At 43.1% G+C, this 15,010-nt stretch overlaps 1 protein-coding gene across 1 annotated transcript in view; it reads left to right on the forward strand.

Moving 5' to 3' along the window:
* The first annotated feature begins 171 nt into the window (after positions 1-171).
* msh6 (mutS homolog 6 (E. coli)) overlaps positions 172-15,010 on the forward strand; it is a 29,236-nt gene continuing 14,397 nt past the window's right edge. Inside the window, exons 1-4 of the mRNA XM_039738293.1 lie at positions 172-500; positions 4,461-4,663; positions 7,969-8,144; positions 10,896-13,446. Of these exons, the coding sequence (XP_039594227.1) occupies positions 319-500; positions 4,461-4,663; positions 7,969-8,144; positions 10,896-13,446 (3,112 nt within the window). The 5' untranslated portion in view covers positions 172-318. The remainder of the gene's footprint in view (positions 501-4,460; positions 4,664-7,968; positions 8,145-10,895; positions 13,447-15,010) is intronic.

A 15,010-nucleotide genomic window follows, 5' to 3' on the forward strand; every position in this document is an offset into this window, starting at 1 on the left:
TTCAGCAACCCTGATTCGTGGGGTCTCTGCCAATAGCTAAAACCTGAGAGCGCAGTGTTTACATGTAATTGCATGTATACCGCCCATGACCCGCCCCCATGATTCCATTGGCTTCCGCTTGGGAGCCTTATTGAATTATTGGATGCGCTGCAAAGCCCCTCCTTTTACTTCTTTAACCTTTTACCTTGCATCGCTTTTCCCGCCAGCGCCAAATCTCCTCTCCAGTGTTTAGCATCCCGAGATCGAGAGAAGCGCGGCATGCAGTTGTAATGCTGTGGTAGTTAAGCGTGGTTGGGGGGATCTGTAAGTTGCAAAATTATGGCCAAGCAAAGCAGCATCTTCAGCTTTTTCGCTAAATCTCCCCCATTAAGGAGTAAGTCGAGTAAAGCTAGCAGCTCATCTCCGGTTGAAGCGGATCTTCCATCTGTGCGCAAGTCTAACACTTCGCCAAAAGAAGGGGCGAAGGAGACGCCGGCTAAGCAGAACAACGGCCCCGCGAGGTAAAAAAAAAATGTTCCTTTCATTTAGCTGCGATTATATTAATGTACAGCGGAGGACTAAACGCATAAAAATGTATTTGATTTGTACTTTATCCAGCATTGTGTCGTTTATTTCATAACTTGAATCTGACCATTTTTGGGTCGGTTAAGTTTTCAGGTACAGCCTGCATATCGAGTTTCTGGATTGTATTGTTCTTTGTTGCCAGTTAATGTTTTCTTTTTAAAGGTCCACACATACATTAGTTTAATCATTGACTGTACAAGCCAATAGCGACACCACCGTATATTTTGTTGTGCATTCACTTAAATATCTTCGATGACCAAATAGCACGTAACAGTAATGTCATCCCCGTTTGACTGACGTGGTAAAAATTTGTCATTCGTCTTTTACCACTCGTTGGTATTACCGAGGGACCAAGTTTCACATCACATACCGGAGGTTTGCGACACCGTAGCTTATTTTTCAGTGCTGCTGCTTTACTGTTAATAGCATTCGAGGTTTTTAAAAAATGTTGTGCCCGTTTTCAGTTAGCATGTGCTCCCAGTGTGGCCGTGGGTATCTCGTTCACTTTCGCCAGAGTTGCGAGTTAGGTTAATTGCAGATTCCTGATTGGTCCGAGCGTGAGTGTGGGTGTATACCACAGTGGTCTTGCCGCGGACTGAGTGGGAGGGTTCGAGGGAGTCTGACTAACTTGGCACCCTGCTGTCGATGGAGGTCCACTCCATACTGGATTAACTGAACTGTCTGGCCACGATAATCTGCTGAGGCTTCCTTTATGCAGTTCACACCTGGAGGTTTTCTGTCCGGGTTTGAAGACGCTTGGGGGCCTGAATGGTCATTCATTTGAAATTTCAAACCTTCAAGCCAGAAGCATTCAATGTATAGATATATTTAATAAACTGTTGGAATTCTCATTGAACTCAGCAGACAACATTCTCATCAACAACAACATTTATTTATATAGCACATTTTCATACAAACAGTAGCTCAAAGTGCTTTACATATTAAAGAATAGAAAAATAAAAGACACAATTATAAAACAAAATAAATCAACATTAATTAACATCGAATAAGAGTAAGGCTCAATGGCCAGGGGGGACAGAAAAAACAAAAAAAAACTCCAGACGGCTGGAGAAAAAATAAAATCTGTAGGGATTCCAGACCATGAGACCGCCCAGTCCCCTCTGGGCATTGTCATATTCTTCCCAACAGACTAATTTTGTCCATGGATTATGCTCGCCAAGTAGTCAGTCCACTTTGAAGTGGATGCTTTTAGCTTCTGCCATTTAGACCTACTTTATTTTTATTTTTAAAACGTGTAACATGGAAAGATTTATTGAACAGTAGTTTTGTTTTTGTGTGCACCTGGATTCAAAAAATCATTGGCTTCCTTGTCCTTTATGTGATTGACTGATTCTCTTAAGTATTTTTACTTTGTGCAGTATTACCACCTGCATGAACTGACTTGGAGCTCATGTCTGTCAATATAATACTGACTGTTCTGCCTGCTCTGTATGCTCTACTGTACATGCCCAGCTAGGAGTTTCAAACTGTGAACACGACCAAATAAAATATTGTTTTTCACATACAATTAAACACACAGTACAATATGCAGTGAAAAGCTTAGTTGCTAAATGTCAAGACTGTGCTTTAGATGAATATACTTGTAGAATAACAATAAACAATTAATGCACATCTCTGTATATCAATAAAAATCAGTACATATGTGTAATGACAGCAGTAGTGTGCGTTGTATTAATATAAAAAAAAAATATAAACCGGATATCATGCATCTCTAGGCACCATCCTCATTTAGGATACAGATGGACTGTGGACTGAAGTTCCTCCTTGGTTTCTCAGATCTGGACTGTAGGCAGTGGTCGTGTTTTCCCTCACTATGGCGCAGGGAAGTCACCATTCTTGTAATTACTGGCATCTCTGATCATTTTCTTTGTGCTGGTCTGACATCGCCTGCTATGGATGTCTTGGAACGTAGAGAGTGCACACCAAAGTGCTGAGCTGTTCAGTCCACTCTCTTGCTGGGTATTGTTTGCAAACCAGGCAGTAATACATGCTGTTAGGTTACTTTCGATGGTGGACATGAAGTTTCTTAGTATCTTTAAGAACAGCCTAAAATTCCAGAGGCTCTGTAGTTCTTCACCAAAAGGCTGATGTGTCAGGTCCTCAGGGATGGGGGCACCACGTCATCTGAAACTGTCTGCCTTCTACAACCGAATGCTGTTTGTTTTGAGGGGATGGTTGGCAGTGCCACTACTGTTTTATCCGAAAGTCCACAATCAACACTTTTGTGTTGTCCACATTCAGAAGAAGACTATTGTCCTGACACTAGTGTGATAGACTCTTCACGTATTCCAGGTGAGCATGTTCATTGTTAGAGATAAGGCCTACCATATCTGTGTCATCAGCAAACTTGATAATCTTCTTAGCCACGTACAGTCATATTTGTAGAGGCAATATAACAGTGGGTTCAGAACATAGCCCTGTGGAGCTTATGTTGAGAATGAAGGATGATGAAGTGTGGCCACTCGCTTGAACCACCTGGTGGTGGTGAGGTTCACAGAGTTTATTGTGTTAAAAGCTGAGCTATAGTTTGTAAATAGCATTTGCACATAATTCCTTCTGCTGGTGTTTGGGTAGGCAAGTACTGTATGCAGGATCAACTGTAATAGATCCAGTTCTTTGGGCAGTACAGCACATATGTCATTCTTGACTATCCCTTTAAAACGCTTTATTGGTATAGGGACATAGACCAGTTTCAGGATTTGTGACATGCCACTGGGTCCTCAAAACACCTTCAACTAAGTGAAAAGTGAGTACATCCACTCAACCTGTTTGTTCTTGTATTAAAAAACTGTTACCTTGCATCTTCTGCCACATTAGAGAATTAAGTCCACCATGAGGTGCCTTTCACATTTATCCTATTTTTTTTTTTTTTTGTTTTTAAATATCACAGAAAACCATATTGCCACTGCATTGCAGCAGTGGAGCTCCTTGCACATTTTGTTTACAGAATTCAGTTAAAGGACATAGTGAAATGAACTCCACACAGAGCAGAAGTATACATTTGATAAAGAAAAGTAGTTTGTATATCTGAGGTCAATTGCGGCTACTTGAATTTCAAATTCATTAGTCCTCCATTTGAGCATGATTTATCCTGCTACAGATAATAAGCCTTTTATTATTTAACCTGTAGAGGAAGGTCAGGGCTGTTAACTTATCTTAAAAATAGGCAACATAAACCTCAAAGCAACAGCTGGATGTGTGACTTAAGGTCTTGCAGGTATTATGGTCTGTGATTTTGCATCCCTACTGCCGCAAGCGATCATCCTGTCCTCTGAAATATCTTTGTACTCTTAATTAATGTGGTAGACTTCAGTTCTTGTGGTGTGTGTGTGTTTTTTGATTGCTAACTTAAGCCTGGGTGTGTGTGTGGGGGTTATTTTTGTTTTTTTATCTAATTGACTGCTCAGGCAGTTCAAGAAATTTGTTTCTAGTTGCACATTGAGACGGGAATTGAACGGATGCAGGTTCATGTGTTAAAGGCTCAGTGCCTAAACTGCACCTGCCGCTGCCCAGAATGAGCTCTGGCCGTTCACCACACTGATCAAAAAGAAAACAAAAAGATTTTAAAAAATGGCATTTCAAAATTAGTTCTTGCAGAAATTGCAAAGAACAAAAAAATATGAATTAAACCATCAAGCTGACAATATGCAAAGTACATGGATGTGCTTCTTGTGTGATATATTTCTTTTAAGGCTAGATGCATCAAAACTCTTTCTACTCCACCCTTTTAAGTAGAGATCAGGCCTATCCCACCGATGTCATCAGTAAACTTGACAACTGCACATATTTCTGTCCCTTGATGCAGTTTTGTTTTGCTGTAGTATGAAATCTTGGCATTCACTAGCACTTTCTATTTTCTTTCTTGTTTCTTTTAGTACATCGTGTCCCTTCAGCCCTGGTGATCTAGTATGGGCACGTCTAGAAGGACATCCATGGTGGCCCTGCATGGTGTACAATCACCCTGTGTCTTCAGAGTACTTAAGGGGTCAGGGGAAGTCCCAGCGGGTTCATGTGCACTTTTTTGATGACACTCCAACAAGGGGCTGGGTCAGCATCAAATATGTTAAACAATACAACGGTAAGTTAGACTTTCTTCATCGTTCCACCTTCTCCAGCTTTCTATAGCCAGTGGTTTTATTTTTCTCTTTTTTATTTACTTTTTTCAAGTATTTAAAGGTTCAGAAGTTCAAAAAAGATGCTCTGCAATGTATAATTTGGTTTACGGTTGTTTTAGCATAGATCTGTTTTGATCTAGGCAGGTGGAGCCTTTATTAATATAAAATGTCTCTTAATTGTAGGGATGGATAGATGAAACCAAGTGTCCTATTCAGTTTAGAATAATGTGACCGTTTCAGAGCTCTTTTGTCAACGTAATGTTCTTCATAGTGTACAGCAGTTTAAGTGATAATGTTTTTAGTTTGACACAAACTTGTAGGTCCATTCATCCATCCATCCATCCATCCTCTTCCGCTTATCCGAGGTCGGGTTGTGGGGGCAGCAGGTTGAGCAGAGATGTCCAGACTTCCCTCTCCCCGGCCACTTCTTCTAGCTCTTCCGGGAAAATCCCGAGGCGTGTCCTGGGTCTTCCCCAGGGCCTTCTCTCGGTTGGACATGCCCGGAACACCTTGCCAGAGAGGCGTCCAGGAGGCATCCTGATCAGATGCCCTAGCCACCTCATCGGACTCAGAAATTAACTTCAGCCGCTTGTATTCACGATCTTATTCTTTCAGTCACTACCCATAGTTAGGGTAGGGTAGGTGAGGGTAGGAACGTAGATCGACTGGTAAATTGAGAGCTTTACCTTACAGCTCCGCTCCTTTTTCAACAAGATAGACCGATGCAGAGCCCTCATCACTGCGGATGCCGCACCAATCCGCCTGTTTATCTCGCGCTCCATTCTTCCCTCACTCGAGAACAAGACCCTGAGATACTTGAACTCCTCCACTTGGGGCAGGATCTCGCTCCCAACCCTGAGAGGGCACCCCACCCTTTTCTGGCTTAGGACCATTGTCTTGAATTTGGAGGTGCTGATTCCCATCCATGCCGCTTCACACTCCGCTGCAAACTGATTCAGAGAGAGCTGAAGATCACGGCCTGATGAAGCAAACAGGACAACATCATCTGCAAAAAGCAATGACCCAATCCTGAGTCCACCAAACTGGACCCCCTCAACACCCTGGCTGTGCCTAAAAATTCTGTCCATAAAAGTTATGAACAGAATTGGTGACAAAGGGCAGACCTTTCGGAGTCCAACTTGCACTGGAAACGGGTTTGACTTACTGCCAGCAATGCGGACCAAGCTCTGAAACCGGTTGCCTTTTCCAAGTCCACAAAACACATGTAGACTGGTTGGGCAAACTTCCATGCACCTTCCAGGACCCTGCTAAGGGTGTAGAGCTGGTCCACTGTTCCGCGACCAGGACGAAAACCACACTGTTCCTCCTGAATCTGAGGTTCAACTATCCGATGGACCCTCCTCTCCAGAACCCCCAAATAGACTTTTCAGGGAGGCTGAGGAATTTTGATCCCTCTGTAGTTGGAACACACCCTCCGGTCCCCTTTCTTAAAGAGGGGGACCACCACCCCAGTCTATCCATCCAGAGGCACTGTCCCCGATGTCCATGCGATGTTGCAGAGTGTCAGCCAAGACAGTCCTACAACATCCAGAGACTTGAGGAACCCTGGGCATATCTCATCCACCCTCTGGACCCTGCCATCAAGCAGTTTTTTAACCACCTCTGTGACCCCAGGCTCTGCTTTCTCATTGAAAGGCATGTTAGTGGGATTGAGGAGGTCTTCAAAGTACTCTACACCACCCCCCGCCCCCCCAACCCCACCACTGACCCACAACGTCCCGAGTCGAGGTTAGCAGTGCACCATCCGCACAATATACAGTGTTGACACTGCACTGCTTCCCCCTCCTCAGATACCGGACGGTGGACCAGAATCTCCTCGAAGCCGTTTGAAAGTCGTTCTCCATGGCCTTCCCAAACTCCTCCCATGCCCGAGTTTTTGCCTCCGCAACCACCAAAGCCGCATGCCTGCCGGTACCTATTGGCTGCCTCCAGAGACCCACAGGACAAAAAGGTCCTATAGGACTCCTTCTTCAGCTTGATGGCATCCCTCACCGCCGGTGTCCACCAAAGGGTTCGGGGATTGCCGCCACAACAGGCACCCACCACCTTACGGCCACAACTCCGGTCAGCCGCCTCAACAATAGAGGCACGGAACATGGCCCATTCAGACTCAATGTCCCCCACCTCCCTCGGGACGTGGTCAAAGTTCTCCCGGAGGTAGGAGTTGAAGCTACTTCTGATAGGGGACTCTGCCAGACGTTCCCAGCAGACCCTCACACATGTTTGGGCCTATCAGGCCTGACCGGCATCCTCCCCCACCATCGAAGCTTACTCGCCACCAGGTGGTGATCAGTGGACAGCTCCGCCCCTCTCTTCACCCAAGTGTCCAAGACATATGGCCGCAAGTCCGACAACACAACTACAAAGTCAATCATCGAAGTGGGCCAAGTGCACATATGAACACCCCTATGCTTGAACATGGTGTTCGTTAAATCTGTGATTTAAGTATGCCCACACCCGCTTGACACCTCTCACCGGGGGCACCTCCAGAGTGGTAGAGAGTCCAGCCCCTCTCAAGGAGATTGGTTCCAGAGTCCAAGCTGTGCATTGAGGTGAGACCGACTATATCTAGCCGTAACCTCTCGACCTTGCGCACTAGCTCAGGCTCCTTCCTCTTCAGATAGATGACATTCCACGTCCCAAGAACCAGCTTCTGTAGCCGAGGATCGGACCACCAAGGTTCCTGCCTTTGGCCACCACCAAACTCGCACTGCACCTGACCTCCTTGGCCTCTTCTACAGGTGGTGAGCCCATGGGAAGGGGGACCCACGTTGTCTGTTCAGGCTGTGTCCCGCCACCAGGCGCTCGCCATCGATGACACCGGTGACCTGCGTCTGGGCGAGGGAAAACGTCGGCCAAGGCTTTTGTTCTTCATAGGAGGTTTGGTTGAACTGCTCTTTGTCTCGTGCCTCACCTAGGACCAGTTTGCCTTGGGTGACCCTACCAGGGGCAATAAGCCCCAAACAACAGAGCTCCTAGGATCATTGGGACACGCAAACCCCCCCCACCACGATAAGGTGGCGGTTTGAGGAGGAGTTGTAGGTCCATTGCATGACTTAACTATAGGTCCTGTAATGTGCAGTAAAAGGCAGCCAGGTTCCTACTTCAGTAACTTTTCCTTTTCGTGTGTTTTATTTTTATATGATTCTGAGACTGCTGGCCATTGTGAGATTTTTAAATGCTTTGCTCTGTTTGAACCAAAACGTAACCGCTTCTGTGCTTTTTCGTTTTGTTTTCCTGTATTAAGGTTCAGCTGCTAGTGACTCAAAACCAGGAGGCACCTTCTTCAGTGGAAAGCCAGAGATTCGCCGTGCAATGTCTCTGGCAGATGCTGCTATGAATGATGATAAAGAAAAGCGTTTACAGTTGGCTGTGTGCACCGATCCGTCAGAAGATGAAGATGAGCCAGAAGAGGTCATGGAGGTAACTGTGCTCACCCTGTTTTTAAAAAAAAAAAATGCCTGGTACTGCACAAAATTAAATGTTTTATATATCTTATTCTTCACATTCTTGCTAGCTGCCCAAAACTTTTCATCCTAGCCTAGGTAATGCGGACATAAAATAAAACACTTGATGCAGTTCAGTCAATTTTTAAAATGGCATATTGTTTTTTTTTATGTCTTGGGTTAGAGGAGAGCTACAGGTTGCTTAGGGCAATCTAGAATTATCAGTTCTTGATAACCAAGAGCATTTTTCATTTGTTTTAAACAAACTTTATACTTTATGATTGGTGGCAGTTCAGCAGCACTGACCACTGTGCTATGTGTACTGCTGCCCTGGCTGGTTCCAGCATTTCACCAAAAGCTGTTGGGATAGGCTGCTCCCCACCACAAACTCTGAACTGGAGGTTATGCAGGTTTGCAAATGTTATTCTTTATCATGTAAAGCAAACTTGAGGCATAGGTTTTCTTTCTCAGTTCTGTTCCTTTTTCTCACTTCATATTACATGCAGTGCATCAGTTCAGCCATCCAGTATACTTTTGTAAGTATTTATCTGAGACCCCTGACTGGCGTACATTGAAAAATAAACACATTTTTCAGTTGTGTGTTTGTTTTCTGGCTTCACCTAATGGTAAGATGTTTAGGCAGAGGTGCACATTGTTTTTGTAAGGACACTTATTTGTGCTTCAGGTCAATATTAGGTACACCACATCTGTAATATGTATTACGGTATAGAGACTTGTGTAACTTCTTTAATTGAATTAGGGGCAGTTTGGTTTACTGTGTTTAAGGGGCTGCACCCTTAGTGCCTTGTCTCTAGGCTTGTTGTGTTTAGTTTGCCATGTTACTGCCATGAACATGACCCAAGGGTTTAATGTAAGACCAAATAGTTTGCATTTGTAAGCTTCCCAATTTTGTGAGAACAGTTTTACATCACTGTACATGTATACTGTTAAGAGGTACTGTTCATAAGAAAGACACTTTCATTTTGGGTAATTTGGGTGACTGTTGAGGGCATCTTGAGTCCCATAAAACTTGATATCAATTGTAAAGAAGCTTATGGTTGCAAACCAGAAGTCAACTACATTATACAGTGGTACCTTGAGATATGAGTGTCCCAACATACAAGTTTTTTAAGATAAAAGCTGTCACTAGGTCAATTTTTATGAGTTACGAGCCAAAATTTGAAATACGAGCCATCAAAGAGCTTGTTGACGCACATTCCGAGGAACTGACGACTGAGGAGTTGACAACAACAACATTTATTTATATAGCACATTTTTCATACAAAAAATGTAGCTCAAAGTGCTTTACATAATAAATAGAAGAATTAAAGACACAGTAAGAAAATAAAATAAGCCAACATTAATTAACATAGAATAAGAGTAAGGTCCAATGGCCAGGGTGGACAGAAAAAACAAAAAAAAAAAAACTCCAGAGGCTGGAGAAAAAAATAAAATCTGCAGGGATTCCAGACCATGAGACCACCCAGTCCCCTCTGGGCATTCTACATAACTTAAATGAAACTTGTATTTAGGGTATTGACTGAACTACCGACGCAGCAGCATACAAAGGTTCTGCAGGAGATAGGTATCGCAGAAGAGCCAGAGGCAGAGGAGGTTATTTCTTCAAGTGAGATAAAGGAAGTTTTGGCAATGTGGGAAAAAGTTTCGGACTTTATTGGAAAGAAGCACCCTGAAAAAGTTGCAATTGGTCTTGCAGCGGCGCTATTTAATGACACTTGCCTAACTCATTTCAGAAACATTCTGAAGGGGAGGAAGAAACAAAGCTATTGAAACGCCCTGCGAATGAAAGTGACGAAAGCGTGGCAAAAAAGAAAAAAACTAGTGAAGAAGAAAATCAAGTTAAACAAAAATTACAATACTCTAATCCGCTTCACCAACATCTGTTTATTTCTTTAGATTCTGTTATGGATTAGGTTTTATTTTGTTTGTATACAATATTTGTTCATTATAAATACATTTTTCTTATGTTAAAAACATTTAACAAAAAATTGGGGTGGTTTTTTGCAGGCTGGCATGAATTTAATCTCATTTCAATTAATTTCAATTGGGAAAATTGATTTGAGATACGAGCATTTTGACTTACAAGCTCGGTCACGGGACGAATTAAACGTATCACAAGGTACCACTGTAGGGAGTTTGGAGCTTGTGTTTTCAGGTGCACATCTTTATTTGTATTCACATGTCCACCCCTTACACACACAAAGTGTGATTTATAGGCATATTTCTCAGTTGTGTACTGTAGTAGAAATTGGTAGAATGATGCTTGAAGCCACTGAATACTTTATATACTTAACAATTATTTTGAAATATGGACTTGATACAGCATTGAAATGTTTGGATCAGATCAAAATAAGAAAGAAAACTGGACTAGTAGTTACACACTAGTGTTGGATCAGTACTAAAAATGTGACTTTGGTGTTGATACCTGCTTTTCGGTTCCTCAGTTTGAGAGAAAATCTGAGATTTACATCTGGTACTAAAAATCCAGAAATACTGACACCGTATTGTTATACTTTTCTAGTAGCGGTATACTGCACAACCTTATCACACACTGAAATCTGTTATGGTGAAATACTGTATTGAGTTTGAATTTTATGTTCCACTAATTGTCTTGCCACATAGAAAACATTTTGTTATCTGGAATTTAACAAAGAATGTTTTGTCTGTAAGTTCTTGTAATGAAGGAAGTTTTATTTTATACTTGTAGGTTGATGAGCAGTCCGAACATAGCGAAGAAGAAAAAGAGGAAGCACTTAAGCCTAATAAGCGGAAAACAAGGCTCACTTCTAGTGGTCAACAAAAAGCAAAACGGAGACGGATTATTGTAGAATCGGATAGTGACCAGGAAAATACAGATGATGAATTTAAGCCAGATGAGGCTGAAGTGAGCAGTGAAGAGTGCAGTAGTGGCGAAGAGGAGGTCAGTGAGCCAGAAACTGAACCTGAGACAGATCCAGAGAGCCCTATAAAACCAGTTAAACACAAATCAAAACCTGCAAAGAAAACTGTTAAAGACACCCCTTTGGTGGGCAGTAGTCCTTTGCAGACTCCTAAAAGGTCTCCTGTAATAGCAGCAAACACCAAGTCTAAACTTTCTGCCTTCTCTGCTCCAGAAAGCTTTGAAAGTCAAGCCAGCACTGGCACATCCGGTAGCAGCGGTGCAACTGTCTGGGATCATGAGAAGCTAGAATGGCTGCAGGAAGAGAGGAGAAAAGACTCCAAAAGAAGGAAGTCCTCTGACCCAGATTTTGACCCCACAACCCTGTATGTTCCTGAGGACTTCCTGAACAAATGCACCCCAGGCATGCGGAGATGGTGGCAGCTGAAGTCTGAAATGTTTGACACTATTATCTTCTATAAAGTTGGCAAATTCTATGAACTGTATCACATGGATGCTGTGACCGGTGTGAATGAGATGGGGCTCATGTTTATGAAGGGCTCCTGGGCACATTCTGGATTTCCAGAGATTGGATTTGGACGTTTCTCTGATGTTTTGGTTCAGAAGAGCTACAAAGTTGCAAGGGTAGAACAGCTTGAGACTCCAGAAATGATGGAAGCTCGATGTAAAACAATGGCACGTCCGACCAAGTTTGACAAAGTTGTGCGGCGGGATGTGTGTCGTGTGATTACCAAAGGTACGCAGACCTACAGCGTTCTAGATGGTGCTCCATCAGAGAGTCACAGCAAATACCTATTGTGTGTTAAGGAGAAAGCCGATGAGGAGTCCTCTGGCTGCCAGCGTACCTATGGAGTTTGCTATGTGGATACATCTGTTGGTAAGTTCTACATTGGTCAGTTTGAAGATGACCGACATTGCTCAAGATTTAGGACTCTCGTTGCACACTACCCACCAGCTGAGCTGCTTTTTGAAAAGAACAACTTGTCGACAGAGACCCGCAAATTACTAAAGGGCTGCTTGGCTTCTGTTATTCAAGAGGGTCTGAGTCCAGGCTCGCAGTTTTGGGAGGCTTCAAAAACGCTAAAAGTACTGGCAGAAGAAGACTACTTTAAAGAGAGCACCAAAGTTAATGGCAAGTGTGAAGGTGGGTTGCCTCCAACACTCAAAGGCATGGTCTCTGAGAGTGACACCTTAGGCCTCACTCCAAAGGAGGGCTATGAGCTGGCATTGTCTGCAATGGGGGCTTGTGTGTTTTACCTGAAAAAATGTCTTGTTGACCAAGAATTGTTATCGATGGCTAACTTTGAAGAGTATATTCCTGTTGATGTGGAGATGGATAAAAGTCAGACTTCTATGAGCTTCTTTGCTAAGACTCGTCAGCGCATGGTGCTGGATGGTGTAACGTTAAGCAATCTGGAGATTCTGCAGAATGTAACCACTGGGACCATGGAAGGCACTTTGCTGGAGAAGTTGGACAGCTGTTGCACACCTTTTGGCAAGCGGCTCCTTAAACAGTGGCTTTGTGCTCCGTTATGCAACACATTTTCTATTGGTGATCGTCTGAATGCGGTGGAAGATCTGATGGCTGTGCCAGACAAGATGAGTGAGATTAGGGAGCTTCTGAAGAAGCTGCCAGACCTCGAGAGACTTCTCAGTAAGATCCACAGCATTGGCTCCCCTCTAAAGAGCAAGGACCATCCAGATAGTCAAGCTGTCCTCTATGAGGAGACTACCTACAGCAAAAGGAAGATTGCAGATTTCTTGTCTGCCTTTGAAGGGTTCAAAGTCATGCAGACAATCATCAGTATCATCACTCCAGCTCTGGATGGCTTCAGATCAGTGTTACTGAAGCAGATTGTCAGCCTCAGAGAAGAGACTGAGGAAGGCCTCTTTCCAAGTTTGTCATCTGAGCTTAAGAGGTGGGATACTGCCTTTGACCACCAGAAAGCCAGAAATACTGGAGTTATAACCCCCAAAGCAGGCTTTGACCCAGAATATGACCAAGCCCTTGCTGACATCAAAAACACAGAGGGCTGTCTTCAGGATTACCTGGAAAAGCAGCGCAAGCGGCTTGGCTGCAAATCTGTTGTTTACTGGGGCACTGGCAAAAATCGTTACCAGATGGAGATCCCAGAAAGCGTCACAGAGAGACACGTCCCAGAGGAATATGAGGTGAAGTCCACAAAAAAGGGCTATAAACGCTACTGGACAAAAGAGATAGAGCGGCTTTTTGGGAACCTGGTGAGTTCAGAGGAACGCAGAGATGGGGCTTTGAAGGACTGCATGAGGAGGCTCTTTTACAACTTTGATAAGAACTATAAGGAATGGCAGATGGCTGTCGAGTGTGTAGCTGTCTTAGGTAAGTATTCAAGTAATTAAGCTGGGCACTATTGATCTTAAAGTGAAAAGAATTTTGAGGTGGTTTGATTACATAATTGAGGGACTTCAATTTGTCATTAGTCAAATTTAAACTATGATGAAAGCATTTCTATTATACAAGAAAATGTTGAGACGAGACTTTTGCCTGGAGATTTTCTCCAAGTCCCGCCCTCCTCTCAACCATCTTTCAACCACGCACACGGTCCTCTCATTTGTGTGAATGCTTTTGTCAGGCACAGTTCCTGCGCTCTCAGCTCTTATATATTTTTACATTTTCCTCACTTTAAGTTCCCAATAAAACAAGACTTGTCATGTCGAAATCTTATTGAAGAATTAAATTCTGAAGAAATGAGTACACAGGCAATCCTAGCACCGAAAATCGATGAAGTTAAACAAATTAACATGAAAACTTTTGATTGGTTACACAGCAAATTGGTTAAATGTGTATCAATAGACTATGCTGAAACAGTTGGTGGTGATCATGCAGAAGATGAAAACTTACAATATCTACAACCGTTAACACCGTCCAAATTTCTGTTGAAAGAAGGATGTATCCAAGAAAAGTAAAGTAATGTAGTACATCTTCAAGGGGTAACATTAGGTACCAAAGGAGATCTTGATATGCCATTTGTATTAAAACGTTAGCAGTTTACTGTTAGAATAGCTTTGGCAAAGACAGTTAACAAATCCTCAGAGCCAAACATTTGAAACAGTCGGTTTATTTATTAGAGAGAAAGAAATGAAATTCACTCACGGGCAGTTATACGTTGCGTTGTCACGATGCAAGTCCAAACACAGAATCAAAATTCAATGTGATATTGATTAATTCCAAATATTGTTGTTACTGAAGTTTTACAGTAAAAGTGTAAGTTTAAAAAGTATTTGAATGTTAATTTCAAAGGCAAACAATGAAAATGTAACAATTCCCATGAAAATAACAATCTGTTTAAATTGTACATCCCCATACGCGAGTGGCAGAACCGCAAAGACGCTAGCGCGTAGCACCCGCCCGGGGGTTGGTGAGCGAAACGAGCAGGGGGTGAAGCCCCCTAGTGTTTTAAAATGGTTAAGACTCCGTATTTTATTTTTATTATAGTTCACCATCTCAAAAAGAGGGCAGAATGGTTTATAGAGTCATATGGTCATTGTTATCCCAAGAACAGGGTACAGTAAAATTCTTACTTGTATGTGCCACCCATCACCAGTCTCTACTGCCATGAGTAGTAAGTAGATCTGCTGTGCCTCAAAACCTCTGACTTCCTTACCTAAAATAGCTACCTTCTAGTAACATCTTCTCTGATGCTTTCCACTAGACGACATCTGAATTTTGAAGAGCTCGTCTGAAGTTTTTCTGTAATGCAGCAGTATTTGGTGCTGCTGCTACACAGTTTTAGGCAGCTTCATTCTGAGTGAGGCCCAGTCAGTGTGTGGAGTTTGCTCATTCTCGCTTTCATATCAATCAGACATGCAGGACGGGTCGACTGTCTCCTCTACATTGACCCAGTGTGGGTGTGTACATGAATGTGCCCAGTGATGGCCTGGCA

This window comes from Polypterus senegalus, chromosome 16, assembly GCF_016835505.1.
Source record: "Polypterus senegalus isolate Bchr_013 chromosome 16, ASM1683550v1, whole genome shotgun sequence".
Classification (NCBI taxonomy): Eukaryota; Metazoa; Chordata; class Cladistia; order Polypteriformes; family Polypteridae; genus Polypterus; species Polypterus senegalus.